General features: G+C 40.9%; 1 protein-coding gene across 7 annotated transcripts in view; it reads right to left on the bottom strand.

The window, feature by feature from the left end:
* AOPEP (aminopeptidase O (putative)) overlaps window positions 1-20560 on the bottom strand; it is a 348549-nt gene that overhangs the window by 301606 nt on the left and 26383 nt on the right. For all 7 annotated transcript variants that reach the window (XR_012495672.2, XM_074330240.2, XM_019711974.3 and 4 more), the window contains exon 2: window positions 3415-4344. Coding sequence is in view for 6 of the 7 variants with exons in the window: in XM_074330240.2 (XP_074186341.2) it covers window positions 3415-4208 (794 nt within the window). In the remaining variant the exon portion in view is untranslated. The remainder of the gene's footprint in view (window positions 1-3414; window positions 4345-20560) is intronic.

A 20560-nucleotide genomic window follows, 5' to 3' on the forward strand; every position in this document is an offset into this window, starting at 1 on the left:
CCCTCACTGAGGTCCTGTTGGTCAGCCTTCTCCAATGTGGCACTTCCCCCTCCCCCATTGTGTCCTCTTTGGAAGGAAGACACTATGTGTAGTCCACACTCAGGGAGTGAGGAGTTATGCTCCACATTGGGAGTATCCACATAACATGGGCCTCTCCTGCACCGTGGGTTTGTCCGTTCTCCTCCATTTGCTTATTTAGCCAGTCACTCATTTACATCAGTATGGACTCATATTTATTTTATACTTTGAGTTATCATCCAAAACTATTTTCTTTATTTCATTGTTCAGCTTTGGCCATCTTGTATATTTCCTGCCCCAGTCCTAGCTATTTTGCCAAGAAGCCTTAGTTCCTTTATTGGAGAACGGTATTAGAAACCCAGGTCTGGGCTCTAGGGTGTCCTTGCTGCTTCCAAACCCGCTCAGCTGACAAGCAAGGAAATATGTGTGTTTATGCTAACCCTTGGAAACACTGTATCTACAATTATTTCTATGTGCAACCATCCTTATCTATATTAAGCTAAATGCTAGCTCACAGTGATGTCTTCAATTCTAACCCATTTGCACATGGATCATTCTAGCCTCTTCCCCTCGCTCATCTGTAACCTCACACTTCAACAGTGAGAAAGCTGGCTCCTACCATCTGCCATCCATTTACTTGATTGTTCAATTCCAGTATACATGTGTAAGTGGTACCAAAACTGTTAACCTGTATGCCCAGGGGAATAAACTTTATTAACTATGGTATTATATACAGTTCCTTTTGCATTTAGCTTTATAGACTCTATGCATTTGCAGTTCTTTCGTTCAGCACCTTTTCCCCCTACCCCCTTTCAGTGAAGCTGTTTCATATATTTTAATATAGTTAAGAGTGTCTCATCACATTGTGCATTCCACCCTGAGTTCCTCTGGATGATTATTTATTTATATGTAATGAAACAAAATAAGTTTTATTCACAAAAAGGGGTAAGGGAGCATGGGAAGGGGAGAAGCCACTAATGGAACTCGAAAGGAAAGAACCAATTTAGACATTTTCTTAAGTTTCTGTCTAATATCTGCTTAAGATACAAATTTATTGAAAGCTGTCATAATTCATTTATTTTTTAAATGTACTGAAATCTTTGCATACCGTAAGGGACATGGTAAAGATCAAAAGCAAGAAACGTAACTCCCTTTCACAATTAGACATGGATTTTTCTGGGAGCTTTAAGTAACTTCATTCCATTTTCCTACTTGTAAAATGAGAAGAAGAAGTTTCTCATTCAGGGTGAGAACTGACGGTAGGTGTGCTGATCGTACTCTGTCATTCAAGGGTAAAAATATAACAACTATTTAGTTTTAACTGGAGGAAATAAGCTCTACCCAGTTATATTTTTCACATACCGGTAATTGTGAAATTTTATATTTTCAAAAAATTATATTCATGAAGCACTGTAACCCTGAAGATTACTATTCACTCATATCACTAAGGAATTATTTCTGTCTATCACCCTGGGATCCTTGGGCATTTTAAAGTCCTTAAAGTCGCCAATAAAGTCTTTACCAGTTCATACCTAGATTTATTCTTAGCACGTAAGAGACTTGACAGAGATTCGGTGGCCATTCACAGAAGATTATCTTGACTACAATAACCCCTTCCCAAAAAAGGGGAGAAAAAAAATCTTTTGATAATTAAAAAAACACATTTATTATCCTTGTAAGACTGTATAAATGCCATTTCTTTCCTGACATATAATCACAAACTTCCAAGGATGTAGTTTAAACTCCTGCCGTGATCATGCACTTTGAGTTATCAGAAAAGGAGACATCAAGAATAAATTCACCAAGTCCGTCTTTGCAGGAGCAAATTGTGCCCAAAGCCCTCTTTAGTTTCTTTATGGAAAACTAAATTTATCCATAACTCATTCCTACTCAACACTTTACATGTAATAGAATTCACGAGTCTACTCTCTTTCTTTGTAGTGAGCACTGCGAAGAAAGCCATGTTTGAGGCCATTAATGAGTATTTCTTCCAAATATTGTCAATAGTTTCTTCTTCCCCATTATTCAATTCAAAAATGAAATACCTGGGAATACAAAAACTACAATTTCCTAGTATTCACAGACAGCATATTGTTAAATCTTATTCAAACCTCATCTTTAAGAATTTCAAAAATTTTTGAAAATACAATAAAGAACCCCTGTTGCCTTCCCCTCTTTGCCTCGCACAAATATCCAATAAGTTATCCTATCAATGAACCACTATGCTTTTGTACTGATGCAAGTTTGTAGCCAACCTGCATTTTCCTAAAGGTGGCCTCAGACTCTAGCAGAAAGAAGACAGGAAGTGAACTCATGGCAAGCAGGGCAGGAAACCAGAGCAGGAGGTAAGATTAGAAGCAAGGAACAGGATAATTAGAGCTCAAAGTCAAAGTGATGCTTAAAAAAAATCTGGGGGGTGGGCTGGGGAGAGGTGTAAGCAGTTTACCAAGACCACCACCTCCAGGAAGGGAGAACAAGGCTACAAACGAAGGCTCTCAAAACAAGCTCACAGCGATGGGCGCCTCTCCAGCCAGTCTCTGCAATCACTGCCGTACTGATTTGCAGTACATTAGCACAAAGAATCAGGTACAATAATGAGGAATCAATCGAGTCTGATTTAAAAATTCTCCAATTCTAAAAAGCGGTGGAGGAGGAGCCAGAAGAAAAGAACAAATGACTGCCTAAGTATTTCCCCTGGAAACAATGCGCCCTCAGTTCCTTTTTCCTTCACTAAAACCCAGGAGTCTCCCTGCTATCAAATACCAAGAATCACGACCAAAGAATAAGTGTACCCCATCAGCTGGATGGTCACACTCCTCAGAAATAGATCTTTCGAAGGTTTTGGGGGTTCACCTTCTATGACAGCTGATAAAGTCCAGGGAGGCACAGCTGCCAAGAGACAGGTACAGTAAGAAAGTCACGAAGCAGAGCTGGCTTTATTTGGAAGCACTTTGCCAGGCTTCACACCAGCCTCACTTGGCAGCAGTTGCCTGCTCAGTGGGAATGCGAAGGACTTTGAGAAAGTACTCACTCAGAGACCCAGCTCGCTCCCATCGATAGCACTGCAAGTCGCCAGGAGAGCCCTACAGGAGAGCGAGGGTCGGGATTTGATGTTTCCGTAAGGCTTGCCTATCAACCTAACTCAGAAATACGGGGCTTAATGAGGAAATCTTTTCATCCTGATTTAAGGGAAGTAATCCTATTAAGAGGTGAGCATGCTTGGGAATTCATCTGCTTCACTGTGGGTCTCAGAATCTGAGGCTGGATGGGTCATGCACAGAAGAAAGAGGGGCATCTGTGCAGAGTTGGTAACCTGTCTGAGAGCGTTCCTGCAAAGGCTCATCTCCCAGTGTGTGAGATCAACAGGCAGGGGCTGCAGAGTGCCCGACAACCTACCTGCCGCTCTGGTCTGAGGTCCACGTAACGGATCGCCCCTGGGCATTGGTTCTGTACCGTATCCTTACGGCGTGAGGAAAGTCAGTAGCTGTCTGAGCCCCTCTCTTCCTGATCTGTAAGCTCCAAGTGTCAGTGTCAAACAGGAGTTCCCCACAGCCAGGAGCCTGGCTGCAGCGAGCAAAATAGTCTAACTGCTCCCTCCAACGATCTGCAGGCAGAGTCACAAGTTCACGTACAATCTGATTCCTGAGCTCAGAAACAACCGTGAGCTTGGGAGACCTTGTAAATTTTTCAATACCTGGCACAGCAGCAACATCTACCTCCTCAACCTTTAACACAGATAAATCACAGCAGTCCAACACGAGCACAAAATCCTCACTCCCATGATTCCCTGTGTCACAGCAGTACTTTGAGCTAGAAATCCCAGAAGCCTGTTCCCAGTTGTCATGGTTACCATCTTTACCAGAAGTATCTTTTTCACCTTTACCACAGATTACAAAATCACTGTATCCTGTTTTAGATGAGAAGGTCCTTGTACTTGTCCCAGGAACGTGGCAGGGTTCCGGCATTCTAACTGTGCGGGCTTCACTTGACTCTGATTGGCAGGTCTCCTCAGTGGAACTACTCCTTTTCCTGCATCTGTTTTCAGACTCAAAGAAAAGCACTATGCTGCCCTCCATGATTTGACTTTCGAAATCCACATCTAAATCCAGTGCATAGTGCTTCACAAGTATGTGGCTGGTGTTGGCCATGAGAGGCAGGTCATCTCGGGAAGGGTCCAGCTTTCTGTCCATGGTGGAGGCTGTGGACAGCTTTGTTAAACTCTCAGAAGGGGTCTCCAACTTGCCTTAATCATCCGGAATCATACACAACTGCTTACCACAAAAAAAACCTGATGTCACAAATTACGGTTCCACAATTTTCAGTCCCCTAGCAAAGAAGAAAAACATAATTAGACAAAATTCCAGGTGAGACCCTAAATGCTCCTGCAACCACTGCTTCTGCAAGTTGATGACTTCCTTAAATGATCCCCCAATGTGGTAGCAGCTCATGGCTGGAAGGCAGACTAATCTTTGTGACTGACATCAGAGAAAGCTGCATTATAGGTTTCTAAAAGTATTTCAATAACCAGTGGAATGAATAGGGCCTCCACAAAGCCAGCAGAACCTGTGCTCCTAACTAGAACAATCCTTGTTTTGGAAAAGAGCAATTGTTATGCAAAAGTGTAACTGAGCATCACTGTGCATCTCGTCTTGTTTTAAAAGTTATTAAACGTATCATTTCTAATTTTGTCAAAAGATAAGTAATTGTTTCTCTACTGTGATTCTAAGTAACAAATGTGAATGAAGGCTAAATGGCCTCATACGTTTTATTCTTTGAGAGCAATAATTTAATACATACAATGTAACTCCAGGGATTAATGTACTTTTCACATTAGGACGGCTCTCGTATCAGCACTTCCAGTAAATTACAGGAAAATGAGCCAATTTACCAGGAGTGCATTCCAAGTATTCCTTTGAGATTGTTCATGGAGATTTTTCAAATTTATAGTTAAATACTCAAGGTATATCATTACATCTTAATAGCTGAAAACCCAGTAACATTCTGGATAATAGCCTTCTTGTGGCAAACAAAAAGGTCTTCTCATTTGAAAAAAAGGTATGCAAATACCTATAAAAAACGAAGGAGAGAAATTAAAATGTAGAAACAGATGTGGTAATAAAATGCCCAAGTTCTTCATAAAAGTTCTGAATCAAAATGTAGTCTTATTTTATAATAGCAATCCAGCTAAAAAAAAATTATTTGAAATTATTTCAGTTCCTGTTGTGTACCTAATTTCTTTCAGCATATGCTATTATTTTTATTATTTTTTTTTATCAAAAATGAAAAATAAAAACTTGCGCTGAGTAGATACACTTAAAACAGTTTTGTATTTATAAACATCAGGAGGTATTCTCCTATCAACTACAAAAATGACTTGCTTGACTTTTCAAGCAAACTTGAGCCCTCCCTGTTTATTCTGCTTAACTCCTCCTCGCTTCCCTTCTGACTGCCTGCATGTCTACTAGACTCTTATTTCCTTTCCTCCTAGAATCTCATTCCAGCAATCAACTCCACTGAATTTTCATTTTCTACCTCTCCATAGGCTATTCCCTCATCAAAAATCTCACCTGGCCTAAACAAACGTGGCTTCCTGCACCTGTACAATCTTTCGTGATGTTTTCCCAGTCGTGGTGTCCACACTCCCTTTGCTTCCTTGTCCTCTAGCCAAGGGCCTGCTCAACACTCTGCTCCCTGAAGATGACCTGACACCACACCTCCTTCCTTGCTTTCCAGACTAAGCAATGTGCCATACCGGGGTGCTCCTGGCTCCCACCTCCCACATCCACCTGCCAAAGTCAATTGTCTCTCCACACCCAGTTCAAGTACAATCACCTCCCCAAATCCTTCCATTCCCTGCTCCCTACTCTCCCTCCCCCCACCAAACTGTATGTGGTAATGCACGATGTATGATCTAAAAATACAGTCAATATTTAAATTTAAAAAAATTATTACAGTAAAAGACACATTGCCATTAATCTCCCTCAAAATACTTCCCCTCGCTTTGAACACACTTATCCTACTGTTCTTGCCACTTTCTGAAGCAGTTCTGGAAGTCCTCTTTCCTGAGTGTCTAGTTGTGCTGTCGTGGCTGCCTCGATGTCCTGAACCGATTCAAAAAGTTTTCCTTTCATGGTCATTTTGACTTTGGGGAAGAGCCAGAAGTCGCATGGTGCTAGATCCAGTGAATAAGGTGGATGAGGATACACCATAATGTTGCTATTTGACAGAAACTGCCGTACCAGAAGCGATGTGTGACACGGAGCGTTGTCATGATAGAGGATGAAGTAAAGAGGACTCCAGAACTGCTTCAGCAAGTGGCAAGAACAATGGGATATGTGTGTTCAAAGCGAGGAGGAGTATTTTGAAGGGGATTAATGGCAATGTGTCTTTTACTGTAATAATTTTTTTTATTTAAACATTATAGTAGTTTTTGATCATACCTCGTACACTTTGACTTTTGAGAGTAATAGGACTTGAGAGAAGTCAGGGACATAAAGAACAGTTTGACATTACTTTATGGAGAAGTTGGCACTCCGCCTGGTCCTAGAAAAGTCAGTGGGCAAAGGAAATAAGCCACATATTTTCTTTTCTGCACGATAGTGACTGAACTTGTCACGTAAAGAATACCAAACTTCAATAAAGCCCATGGGCTGTATGTATGTAATGAAAAACAACGGACATTAAAAATTCATCCTGCTGGTGTTTGGGGCTGCTACCATGTAGTATTTTGTTGACTCTTTAAAAAAATTATTTAATAATAATAATAATAATAAAAGCCCTGAATACACACACACACACACACACACACACACACACACAGACACATGCGTGCGTGAGGAAAATCTGAATCAACTGAGATGAGGGTTAACTTAGTGGCTGTCTAAACTATCATATTCAAAGAAGTATAGTTTAGCATTTGTAACAGTATTGCTATAGCCACTCATTGTCCAACCCTAATAGACTCCTTCATTTACTTGTGAAAATTAATATAACTTAAGTATAAAATATATCCTATAGAGCAGTTTTCACCACTCTGACCCTGGTGGCAGAGAACGAGACTGCCTTAGAGCTCTACCCATCCAAGCCTGTTAACGTCACCTTGTTTGTCACGCTAACTGGCATTCCTTTGGTTCTCTTCAGTGGATTCTTGAATACACTCCCCATAGATGCAATTCTAAATCTGTTCTCCTTTTAACTTTCCAATTCCATGACTGCTGAACTATTCTCAGCTAATTATTTGGCCTCCTGCTTTCCTGAGATGATTTTGAATCTCTGAAGCACCAGGATTCCTCAAGGATCTCTAGTTCTTCACAACTATTGCTTTCTCCTGATTCAGAGGAAACAATATTCCTTCTCACCAAAGCTAGTTCCCTTCCCCTTGAATCCCAGGTTCTGGGGTCTGAGAGGGCCAAATAAACAGCACTCTTCTTGCCCATCTAAATTGTAAACATACTGAGAAATAAGATGAGGATATGGCAGAGGGAGACCAAAATGTCATATTACTGATGAAGGCTAAGCTGGAGAATCTGGTTTAGCATGGGAGCCAAAATTACCTGGAAACCGAATCCCCAAATTCAACAGATTTACCATAGGGTCCCAGGTAATGCTGGCTCATGTCAAAGCTCCCAGAAGAGGAGGTGCCCTCCCCAGATAAGACTTAGGGCCTGGAGAAGCCAGGACAGCAGCTCTCTGTGGTCGGGAATGCTGCCCAAAAGCAACAGGGAGGAGTGGAGCTGAGCTGAGCTGAGCACAGCATGCCCAGTTTATTCTTCCCAAGTTTATCAGAATAAATAAAAGTGACCAGATGTTAAACTAATTAGGAATTAAACAAGAAAGGAAAATGAGAAAGAAGTCTTACCCCAACACCATCCCCTCCCACTAATTTGGAATCTTGTTTCATTTGACATTTTTCTCTAGCCAACATTTTGTCCCTTTCCATGTCTCTATCCTATTCCCAGTGTTTCAAGCACCCCAGGGCTGCCATCTTTAAAAACAAACATTTCTCTCTCTCTCTCTCTCTCTCTCTCTCTCTCTCTCTCTCTCTCTCTCTATATATATATATATATATATATATATATATGCATTATGCTATATACCTTACACTAATACAATGTTACATGTCAATTATATCTCAATAAAACTGGGAAAAATTAAAACGAGCAAAAATTGTATTTGGCCCTACTGCCCATTTTAACTAGTCTTTATTTCACTGAACTTTGGAGCTGAAAAACTCCTTAGAGCTCACTTAGTCCAACTCTCAGTTTTACAAATGAAGACAATGAGGCCCAGAGAGGCCAAGCAGTTTGCCCAAGGTCACCCATTTCTGATGTTTTTCCTTGGAATTCTCATTTTCCAGCTCTCACGGCCATTTCCTTCACAGTGTCCAAGTCATAAATCAAATGTTACCTTTTAAGACTCTTCCATATCCCCATTCTACTGCTTTTTAAAATCTTCTTTAAGTTGTGTGAACTAGAATCAATTCGTATGATAATGGCTTTGAGGAAAAAAGGAGACTTTTTAGGCCAGGCCCAGAAGACTGAGAAGGTCAGCATCGCCTGTGCACGTTTTTCACCCTAAGCTCCATACAATGTGGACGTCTATCATAGCCTGTTGACTACTACACCTACTTCCTGTTTGCCCTGGATCCATGGATGACCTAAGTCTCCCCTTGCTGACAGTCCCTAACTCTCACTGACATCAGTCAGGGTCACAGTCCCAGGTTTAGGGAAGAACCGGACTGCGGTTGCAAACACGGGTAGGTGGCCACCTTGAAAAGCCTCTCTCAGCAAATAGTAACCATATTTCTAAGCAATCCGTTGACTTCAGCACTTTTTACTATTATTGTGCTCCAATTTAAAATGCCAACCCATCTCACTAAAGTATTTTTCCGTTCTCTGTCATAAGCCCTAACATAAAATTCCCCTCTTTATCAAACCCAATGGTTAGTTTCCAGTGGCTAACCACTGCCGCCTCTAAAATGTGGTGTGGATTTTAAATGCTTAAATGATTGTCTCAGCAACACTATTAAAGGCTTCAAAAGGTTTACTATTTTTGTTAAGAAAGGGGGAGGAGTGGGTTAGAAGAGGATCAAATACTAAACAGAGCTATGACACAACTAAAAAAACTGCCCTGCCACTTTCAATCACCCCAACAGAAATGCACATTCACAAATGTGTGAACAGCGTCTGCAGCGCCATTCTGGATCTCTCCGAAGCAAATCATTCTCCTTTTCAGCTCCAAAGCGGTGTCTCACTCTCAGGGTCTTTACCTTTTCCTGCCTCGCTTTACAGTTACCTCCAGCTTCCACTAGTCTATAAACAACTGGGGCCTCCTGGTTCACCTTTGTGTTCACGATCCCGTTAAGTAGAGCGCCCTTGCGTAGTAAGTTCTCAATAAATGTCTGTAGAATTGACATCTGAGGGCATTTGTTATTTCAATGTCAAGTACTTTACACAATAGAGATTCCAGCTTGCCTAGGTTCTAGTATAAAGTTATTACTTAACAAATATCTTCTTCCAGACAGCTCTCATTTTTTCTTCTCGGGATATACCTGTACTTCCTTAAGCCACATCTCTTTTCTTGAAGCAACTCAGAAGAAAGGGGAAATTTCTGCATATACGCTTATTGTATAGTACTGAGCTCACTGTGAGGCGTTACAAAATAGTTCTACAGATTCCTTGTTCAGAGGAAGACAGCTTTCTACTCTTCCAAGACTGTTCATTTTTCAGGATACAGCGATTGCTCTTAATGACAGCCAGTTTACTGCTGGAGTTTCCTGTTTCTGGGCACAGTTCCTCAGACACTCAAATGCATACAATCATAGGAACATTGCTTATTGCTGTGAAATTCGAGAAAGTAATTTTGGAATTAGAAGGAATCTTAGAAATGCAAATGTATTATTTTGTGTTTAGAAATGTCACACTGACATATTATTCTGTAACATTTCTTTCACTCAATGGTTTTTGAAATACAGCCATGTAGATGCATATAGATCTAGCTGTTCCTTTTAACTGCCACTTAGTATCCCTGTATGAATATCTGACAATTTATATATTTCCCTGCATACATAACATGCCGTTGAGAAGGCTCTGACCCCTGGCGACCCCATGAATGAGCTGTGTCCACAATGTCCTGTCGTCAACAGGTCTGCTCAGCTTCTTTTATGGTGTCAATTCATCTCATACTCATTTGGTCTTCCCCTTTTCCTGCTGCCTTCTATTTTTCCCAGCATTACTGTCTTCTCCAAAGAATGCTATCTTCTCATGATGTGCCTGAGTAGAATAACTTCAGTTTTGTCATTTTCGCCTCCAGCGATGTTTGAGGCTTAATTTGTTCTGGAATTGTCTTTTGGGCATGCCAGGGCTCTCCTCCAACACCATATTTCAAACAAACCAATGTTTTTCCTATCAGCACTCTTCACTGTCCAGTTTTCACATCCATACAGACTCTGAGGGTGTGGATGAGCTTAGCCTTGGTCACTAATGACACGTCTTTGCCCTTGGTGATCTTTCCTAATTCTTCCATGGCTGCCCTTCCATTCAGCCTTCTTGGGTTTCTTGGCTGCAGTCTGCATTTGAATTGATCACGGAACCAAGGTAAGCAAAATCTTGAACAATTTTCCTACTGATAGATATTTAAGTTCTTTTCAAATTTTCATGATTACAAACCATGCTGCAATGAACATCCTTGTACATGCCTCCTGGTACACATATGCACATGTCTTCTGGGTAAAACATCCAGAAATTCCATTTTGCCGAATAGGAATATTGTCATACCTGCTTTTTCTCGATTTGTTTTTTTCCTGATATATCTTTTCTATCCCTTTGGTTTTATTTTTAAGTGCTCTGGGTTGTTTTGCCTTGAGTGGCTTTTTTAAGCAACATATGGCTGCATTTTAAAATATAATTATTATTTTTAATAACTGAAATTAATATACTTACATGTATCATGATTACTGTTGTAACAGCACTGATCTCAGCCTACTTATTTTGTGTTTCTATCTACTATGATTTTCTTTGTTACTTAGCTTTGACTTTTCTGTTTTTGGTTAAAATTTTTTAATTTTCTTTTTTTCCTCTCTATTGTTTCACAAGTGATCCAGTCTGTTTCTTTAACATGTCTATTTAAAGTCAATCTCTAGTAGCCTCTGAGTAACACAACAGACAGTGCTGTCATCAGTCTTCCTCTTCCCCACTCTATACCAGCTTCCACATTATTGTTGCTAATATCTTATTAGTATCACATTGTTTTTAACAACCCTCAAGCAACTTCAAAAAAAAAAAGTCAATACTTTATTTACCAGCTTCCTTACTCACAACTGATTGATACATTCCACTCCTTCCTTCAGGGTCCAATTTTGTTCCAGTTACTATTGCTACATGACAAATTAACCCAAAACATTGTGGCTTTAAACAACCATTTTATTATGTTCTGTGGGTCAGGAACTTGGGTAACACTTAGCTGGGCCGTTTTTCTGCATCTTACGAATTTGACCATGGCTCTCAGTGGTGGTAATCAGCTGGAGGCTGGACTTGTCTGATGACCAGAATGGCTACACAAAGCTTCTTTAGCATGGCGGTCTCAGAAGAGCTGAGCATCTTACATGGCAGCTGGCAGCTACCAAAGCAAGTGTCCCAAAGAACCAGTTGAAAGCTGGATGACCTTTTCCGATTCAGGTTTAATAGTCAATGTAGTATCATTTCCATGACATTCTATTGGTTTCAAAAGAGAGTCACGGCCATTCCAGATGCAAGGAGAGGGAATTCAACTCCTTTTCTTGATGGGAAGGAGCTAGGTCACATTGGTGAAGAGCATGTGATATAGTAGATACTATTATGGCCATTTTTGGAAAATACAATCTGCCACAATATCCTTTTTACTTAAGTATGTCTTTAGTAATTCTTTCAGGAGGATTCTGTGAGTAGTGAACTCTTTCAATACTTGTATGTTTGACAATGTCTTTATTATATCCTCACTAGTGAATGATCACTTAACTAAGTGTAGACTTATAGCCTGACAGTTATTTTTACTTAGCACTCTGAATATATTACTCTACCATATTCTGACACCTCTTTTTGATGATAAGAAGTTGGCTATTAATCTGAATTTCTTGATATGTAAATGTTTTTTCTCTCTAGTAGTTTTTCTATTTTTTCATTATCTTTGATGTTCTACAGTTTCACTCAATGTCTAAATGTGGATTTAGTTTTATTTGACCAGTTCAAGATTCAGTGTGCTCCTTCAGTATGAGGAGTCAGGAATTTTTTACATGTATAGCGCTGAATAAGAAACTAATTTTATTACCTCTATTGGGACAGTATAATGGAATTTTCTTACACCGTTTAATGTAGGAATCACCCCCTCATGGCGTCTGGTTTGATGCATTTAACTCAGTTTCAGTTTTCTACATGTACTAGGTCCATGGCTGGGTACCCCTTCCTTGGAAGAGATCAGGGCCCCATCCCATACCCCCCAGCTCTTAAGGCCTATACCTGCTCCTCTGTGAGAACGTCTCAGGTTAGGCTGTAGTTCATCATACTGACTTTACATTCCTTCTCCATTTTGCTCAATTAGGGTAACTCTTTCTTGGTTTTGAATTTCCAGGTATATGTAAGTGTGTGTGTGTGTGTGTGTGTGTGTGTGTGTGTGTGTGTTGTTACAGTCATATTTTATCTAGCATTTCTAAGTACTTGAAGTGGGAAAGGGATTTCCTTAAAACTCAACCATACCATGTTTCCCCGAAAATAAGACTGGGTTTTATATTAATTTTTGCTCCAAAAGACGCATTAGGGCTTATGTTCAGAGGATGTCATCCTGAAAAATCATGCTAGGGCTTATTTTCCGGTGAGGTCTTATTTTTGGGGAAACACAGTATTGACCAGAAGCCCATGGACTCCACTATACCCTTTAAATGGTCCATACCGACAATTCCTTTGGCCCAACAAGTTTTCATGGAGGACATGCTTAATTGTGTAATAATTATATATCCCCTTGTACCATCACAGAAATCTAGAGAGATGATTAAAGATTTAAGGGATAAGAATATGTGCCAAGAAAGAAACCAAGATGTACAGAAAGTTGAATTATATTATTCATTCATTCAATGAATATGTGGACGCCTTTTCTACCCTCTATTAACTCTCTCCCTCGTCCTACCACATCCTCATGGAAAACTTTCCTGACCTCACTGATTAAGTCAAATTCCCCTATTATTAGATCTCATAGCGCCGTGTACTTCTTCATAGCACAAGACAGTTTTAGTTTTACATTTGTTTGTTTATTAATGCCATCCTTCCCCTTAAATGGAGGAGAATACCACTTCTGGTAATCATGTAAAAGCTTATGTAAGACCAACCTTCCCACTGATAGAACTTATAAACTCTAGACAACAACACAAAAATCTGAAGCCACAAGACAGTGAGCAAAAAGCTGGTAGAAACCGTACGGAGCTGACACTTGGGAGAAGGGAATGGCAGTGAATTTCCTGTTTTATAATTTTTCATCTGAAGGCAGCCCTAGTTGGTGCTACGCCAAGCAGCTATAATTCAGACAGAAACCTGCAGTCTTACTGGCTGAAGGAAAAGAAAACAGAGTTCAGGATTGACTCAGTACCTGGAAAGTAAAGAAGGAAAACTTCAGAAAAGGCAAGAGCCCCATATTCTGCATATAAACTGCCCAATTCTCTAACTGACCCTGAACCATGCAGGTACAGGACAGACCAAACAGTCCATTCATGGCTAAATGAACTGAATTAAACCAAGATTTATGCTGCTGCTTACTGCAGGGAAGGCAAAATTGGGAGTTTGAGTTCAGCCAAGATAACTGCCTGCTAATACAAAACATTCCTTCAGAGGAACATAAGGAATCCAGAGTTTCTATAAAGTATCAATCACAATGTCCAAGATAAAATCCAAAATTATTAGACATTAAAGAAAACAAAAAAATATGACCCATACTCAAAGAAAAAGTGATCGGTGGAAACTGACTTCAGTGGATCCAAATATTAGAATTAGCAGACAAGGACTATAAAGCAGCTGGTAGTAATATAGTTAAGGGCACACATGCTATAACATAAATTAACTGAAAAGAAAACTCAGCAGAGAAATAGAAATTACTATTAAAAAAAAAAAAGGAAATTCTAGAACTGAAGAATACTGTACCTTAAAATAAAAATTCACTGAATGGGGTTCAACAGCAGATTAGAGATTATAAAAGAAAGAGTAAGTGAACTTGAAAATATTTTTATAGACATTATACAATCTGAAGAACAGAGAGAGAAAAATGTTGAAAAGAATGAACAGAGTCTCAGGTACTGTGGGGACAAAATAAAAACGTTTAACCTATCTAATTGAAGGCCAAGAAGGACAGGTGAGAAAGAATGCCATGAAAAAAAATACTTTAAAAAGTAATGGACAGTGAGAACAACCAGCACTCAAACTGTGGTGCCTACATACCATTGTCCAGTACAAAGAACCTGGTCTCTTTGAAGAAAGGGCAGATTCCAGGCCTGAGGCAGGGAAAATACAAGATGAGCCAGGGGGAGAGATAGGCCCCCAAAGTAAGAAAGTTAAAAAAAATAAAGTTACAAAGAGCAGGGCCTCTCAAAAGGACACAGGAACCAACCTAAAAGAGCTTCCAATGACCAAAGCTGGAAAAATCTAAGTAAGAAAATAAATAATGGTAGTAATGGATTAGACCCCAAACAACGAAAAAATATCTATGACTCTATTCTGATACAAATAAATGATTGAATAAATAAATAAACTCTTTCTTACAGGAGAATTCCAAATAATATACCGTGTTTTCCCGAAAATAAGACCAGCCCTTATATTAAGTTTTACTCCAAAAGACACTTTAGGGCTTATGTTCAGGGGATGTCATCCTGAAAAACCATACTAGGGCTTATTTTCTGGTTAGGTCTTATTTTCGGGGAAGCATGGTAGTTACTACCTCTTCCAAGAGGCAGAGCTAACTTTCTCTCCCTTTGAGTATGAGCTGCATTTAGTGCCTTGCTTCCAAAGACTAGAGAATGAGAAAGGAAAAATATTAAGTTTACAGTAGAGAAACCTGGCAGACACAAACTTAACCACATTTTAAGGTAAATATCACCAGCAGTAAATCATACTCATATCGTTATTCCCTGATATGACTCGATGAGAAGGGCACTTTACCTCTACAGTAGTCTTCATAAAATCCATAACCTCAGTCTAAGCATGAGAAAACACCAGAAAAACCCACACCGAGGAGTGTTCTAAAAATTACCTGACAAATACTTTTCAAAAGTGTCAAGACCATTGTGGGGGCGGAGCCCCAGAGAGTAGTTTCCAGGCTCTCGGCCTCACATAGACAGGTGCTGGCTCAGGTAGTAAATGGCCAACTGTGATTGCATGGCCATCAGCTGTGGCTAGTTGGCCGTCAGCTGTAACCAGTGAGCCATTGGCCAATAATATAACTGCTGTGGCTACGAAAGGAGAAGAGAAGAGAGGGAAAGAATGGGGGCTAGCAAGAAGATGGCGGCTGGGCTGGCAAGCATGGATGGCGGTTTGCGGACAGTGTGTATCCAGCCTCCAGTGAGAGTATAGTGCCGCCAGAGAGAATAAAGTGGTATGACTCCCCTACCTATGGCTCCGTGGGTGTTCCTTTTTGGCCTCACCATATCCTGCGTTCTTGTATGGGGAGCGGGAGCAGAGAGCGAGCAGGGTCTCCCGCACGACACATGGCGTAGTCGGCAGGATATGGTGCCGGCCAAAGCTCTCCAAAGGACGGTGGAGCAGTTTGTGTGTATGAACACCCAGTCTGAGGAAGACCAGGAGGAGCAGCTGCCGGAGAGCTGGACCCCCGTGGAGGGGTGGGAGGACGTGGACGGTTCTCCCACCAGCACAGGAAAAGCCATGCAGCTGCTGGAGAGATGGAGCCCCGTGGAGAGGTGGAAAGATGTGGACGGTTCCCCAACCAGCACAGGCCGGAGAAAGCAAAGGTCGTTGCAGCCCTGTGGGCCGGGGAAGTTCCTGCTCAGGCAGCCCGGATGCAGGACTTATAGTCCCAGGAGGTAACGCTTGCTGAGTCCTCTGTGGGAGATGAGGGTGAGGTCAAGGTCGTCCCTCACCCCCAGGACAGCCCTGGCGAATGACTATGGACTATGGGGAATTGCCTTCCATCCCTAATTTAATGGACCGCTTGACTGTTTGTTTGGGAACTGTTGTTAGTGGAACTGGGGGATATTTGCTTTTGTCTCTTGACTGGCCGCCATTGAGAATATGTAAGCACCTTGATTGTGAGTCGCTGTTGTTCCAGCAGGGTACCCTGAGAGGCACAGAGAGAGTGGCAGTGCGCTGAGAGGTCTGGCTGAGCCCTGAAGATACCCTGGCTGTGCCCAGGAAGTCGGGCTGTTCCCAGAGAGAGTAGTAGAGCCCTGAAGGTACCCTGGCTGTGCCCAGGAAGTCGGGCTGTTCCCAGAGAGAGTGGCGGTGCCCTGAGAGCCCTGGCTGAGTCCAGGAAGTGTGGCTGTGCCCACAGAGAGTGGCGGTGCCCTGAGAAGCCCTGGCTGTGTCCAGGAAGTGTGGCTGTGCCCACAGAGAGTGGTGGTGCCCTGAGAAACCCTGGCTGTGCCCAGAGAGCCTGGCTGTGTCCAGGATATTGCATTCACCCCCAGGCTCCTCGCACAGGTCCCCTCGCGGAAGACGTTTGTCGCGTAGATTGTGAGGCGAGAGCCTGTAGGGGTGGAGTGTGGGGGCGGAGCCCCAGAGAGTAGTTTCCAGGCTCTCGGCCTCACATAGACAGGTGCTGGCTCAGGTAGTAAATGGCCAACTGTGATTGCATGGCCATCAGCTGTGGCTAGTTGGCCGTCAGCTGTAACCAGTGAGCCATTGGCCAATAATATAACTGCTGTGGCTACGAAAGGAGAAGAGAAGAGAGGGAAAGAATGGGGGCTAGCAAGAAGATGGCGGCTGGGCTGGCAAGCATGGATGGCGGTTTGCGGACAGTGTGTATCCAGCCTCCAGTGAGAGTATAGTGCCGCCAGAGAGAATAAAGTGGTATGACTCCCCTACCTATGGCTCCGTGGGTGTTCCTTTTTGGCCTCACCATATCCTGCGTTCTTGTATGGGGAGCGGGAGCAGAGAGCGAGCAGGGTCTCCCGCACGACAACCATGAAAAGCAAGTGAATTCTGAAAAACTGTTACAGATTGGAGGAGACTCAGGGGTTATGAGGATAACATGTAGAGTGGTATCCTAGATTGGATCCTAAAATAGAAAAAAATGAAACAAAACAAAACAATATTAATGGACAATCTATGGTTAATGGTACTGTACCAACGTTACTTTTATCATTTAATAAATATACCATGATTATATATGTAAGATGTTAACATTAGAGGAATCTGGGTGCTGAGTATGTGGGAATTCTATACTATCTTTGCAACTTTTTTGTTAAATTTAAAAGTATTCCAAAGAAACCATTTATTTTTAAAATAGTTAAAAATTTTCCAAATTTGGTGAGAAACATAAATCTAAATATTCAAGAATCTGAACAAACCCAAGCAGGATACATGTAAAGGAAACCATCTACGAACATCTACGAACATCGTCAAACTGCTGAAAAACCAAAGTAAAGGAAAAAATCTTGAAAGCAGCCAGAACAAAATGACAGTACACACAGGGTGACAATGACACAAATGACAGTTGGCTTCCTCTCAGAATGACACTTGACTAGTCATCAGAAATCACAGAGGCCCAGAAAACAATGGAATGATATGTTTTAAGTCCTGAACGAATTAGAGGAGCGCATTTGCCTCAAATATATTAGTTCTAAAATCTTACTTTATTGTTAGGACGTTCTTATTTTTATACTTAGCAAAATGGCAGCCCATTTCTGGTTAAATTATTCAAAATTCTGAATGAATAGAGGCTGAGCTAATTTCGACTTTATTCAAAATTGGTATTTCCTCTTACTTATTTGTTCATCTGTTTCTTTTTTTCTATTTCAAAACAAATATATCCTAAAAAATTAACCCTCCTTCCAAAGTATCTAGCTCTTTCCTTCTTCAGTGGATATTCTCATGAATACTGAACAAACATACATAGCATGGAACTTGTTTTCTAGTTAAAGGTTTGGGCAGCTATTTAACTCCCTGGTCCCTCAGAAGTTTTCTTTCAGCTCCTCATATTTGTATCTCCCCAATTTGATAGAAATCGTTCACTGGTGCCCTTCAACATTTAATAAACTTTCAGAATTGAAGTCATTTTTAAACAGCAAAAATCAGCCAATCAAAAGATCACCATGATCTGTGGTACAATTGTAATCTCTGAGTTTAGATATGCCAATATGCCTTCAGTCATTTCATTTGGTTTCTAGCATTTTAACTTGAAACCTTGCCCCTTTGTTCATGCCTTCTTATTTTTCTTTTACTTCAAGTAAAAATACAGTGTTAAAATAACATTAAGTTATATGTTTTAAGTGAACAAGTACCAGGATATTTAGAGTTTAAAACCCCTCTGGAACCATAACTCTAACACCCCCCACCCCATATAAACATATGCTACAATAGGGTCTTTCATTGAAAAACTCATACCCGCAAGGCAATGTCATTTATCACTGAGTAAATAATACAAGATAACATAATGAAAAGGGGATTTTGCTTTATTCCCTTAACTATAAATAAAAATATGTAGCACTTTGCAGGATTACCACATGCAGTATGATATTAACTTAAATACCAATCTTTAAGCCAAACTGTAAATAAGATAAACTGTGCTCTCTGGTCTCAAGTTTTAAATAGTCTCTCTTTCCTTTAAATTTACTGCTTTCGTGAAGCATATACGAGTGACTGCATATAATTTGTGATCATGTAATGAAAGACCCAATTGTCATATGTATATGCAAAAAAACCCCACTGGAGTTCATGCTGCTGTGGGGGTTATAAAAAGTGCCTGTGATGAAGATCAATGCAGTGAAGCCAAGTCACAATCAGAGTCAAAGACCTTTTCCCGGATAAAGAAAGCAAATCACTGTCAGCTGTGCCTTGATTTATACATGAACCCAGTCAAGGAGGGGGTGGAGAGAGGTCTGAATGTGAACACTGAAAACAAAAACTGACTCTACTCACATCAGTGTCACACAGTCATACACTGAATTAGGCTTCCACATGATGTGATAGGACGGAATCAGCTTCCCTGATGGCGCTCACGTTCATTCTGGCTATCTGCTTCCGGATCACATCTTAGCATCCAGAGGCCACTCCTCCCTGGTGCCTACTGTGTTTATGCTCCCATTATCAGCAGGCATTGGGTTGCAAAGATCAGATTGGGAGTGATTTCACTCTATTTTCAAAGAGAAAAGAATTTATCCCTTTGATTGCTACTTGCTTGCTCCAGTTTTCTAGAGTGCCACTTCCACTAAATTACAGCAGAGTGATCGGAAAAGGGTTCCTGGGGGAACACATCACAGTTATGGAGAAAATATTTCAGTTTTCTGCTCCTTTTTCAAGAAATCATACCGTGCAGGCTGACCGGTGAAACGCAGGAAAGGTTATTTCCCTGCTGAGCTGCAACATCTGATTCCTTAGGAGACGTGTCTTAATAAACACTGATTTGTTTCCTGAAACTATCAACAATTAGATTCCATATGAAACATCTAAATCTTAAAACTAGAAAATAACCTTTCTGCATCAAAACTCTTAAAGACACGTTGTCAAAGGAACACAACCAAGAACTAATCAATCACACACAGCCTGTGGTGGGTAGACCTTTCCTACCAGATGTGACTGCCCTCATGTAATCCCTTTACCCCTTCTCGTGGCCTTTGTCAACTTGCTTAAGGCACAAAGCTTTCATATACCCACAACTCTCCGTTATCCAAGGGCAAATAACTTGATTTATCAATTTAAAAAGAAAAGTGCATTTATGAAAAACTTAAAACTAGCAAAAAGCTGTAAAAACACCTATGAGAAATAATCCACCTATTTAGAAGAAGCAATAATTGATATTCATTGAGTGCTTACTATGTCTCTGACACTCCCTTAATCGCTTGCAATCTTTCTTATTCTTCCTATTCCTTTTTACAAATGAGGAAATGATGCTCAGACAGGCTAAGTACCCAAGATCACTCAGAGCTGAACTCAAGCAGCTGGACTCCAGAGCGTTCTTAACCTCTATACCCATGGCCTCTTTTGCATGGCAGTCCTACAGAGTAACCCACGACCGGGTACCTTGTGTCAATGTCACTTGGAAAAATCAAACAAGGCCCATCACAGACAACAGCAAAGGTGAGGGGTGGGTTCAAGACCGTGCAGGAGAACAATTAGGTCAGAGAAGTGAGGGGTGGGCACAAACAACAGACAACGCATCTCTGCCCAGCTCTTTCCCCATTCTAATACTTAAAAGAAGACAGAGCTGAATGAAAAGGAGAAATTAGTAACACATTCTGATGGGTAGGAGTTTTGAGTCACGTTTAAAATTTTACAATGTTCAGAGCACCTAAAACATGGTACTTGTATTCTTTTCATGCTTTTGATGAATGATTGTTTATAAATACAGAGGGTGCCAG

This window comes from Rhinolophus sinicus, chromosome 16, assembly GCF_057876585.1.
Source record: "Rhinolophus sinicus isolate RSI-liver-muscle chromosome 16, RSI-T2T, whole genome shotgun sequence".
Classification (NCBI taxonomy): Eukaryota; Metazoa; Chordata; class Mammalia; order Chiroptera; family Rhinolophidae; genus Rhinolophus; species Rhinolophus sinicus.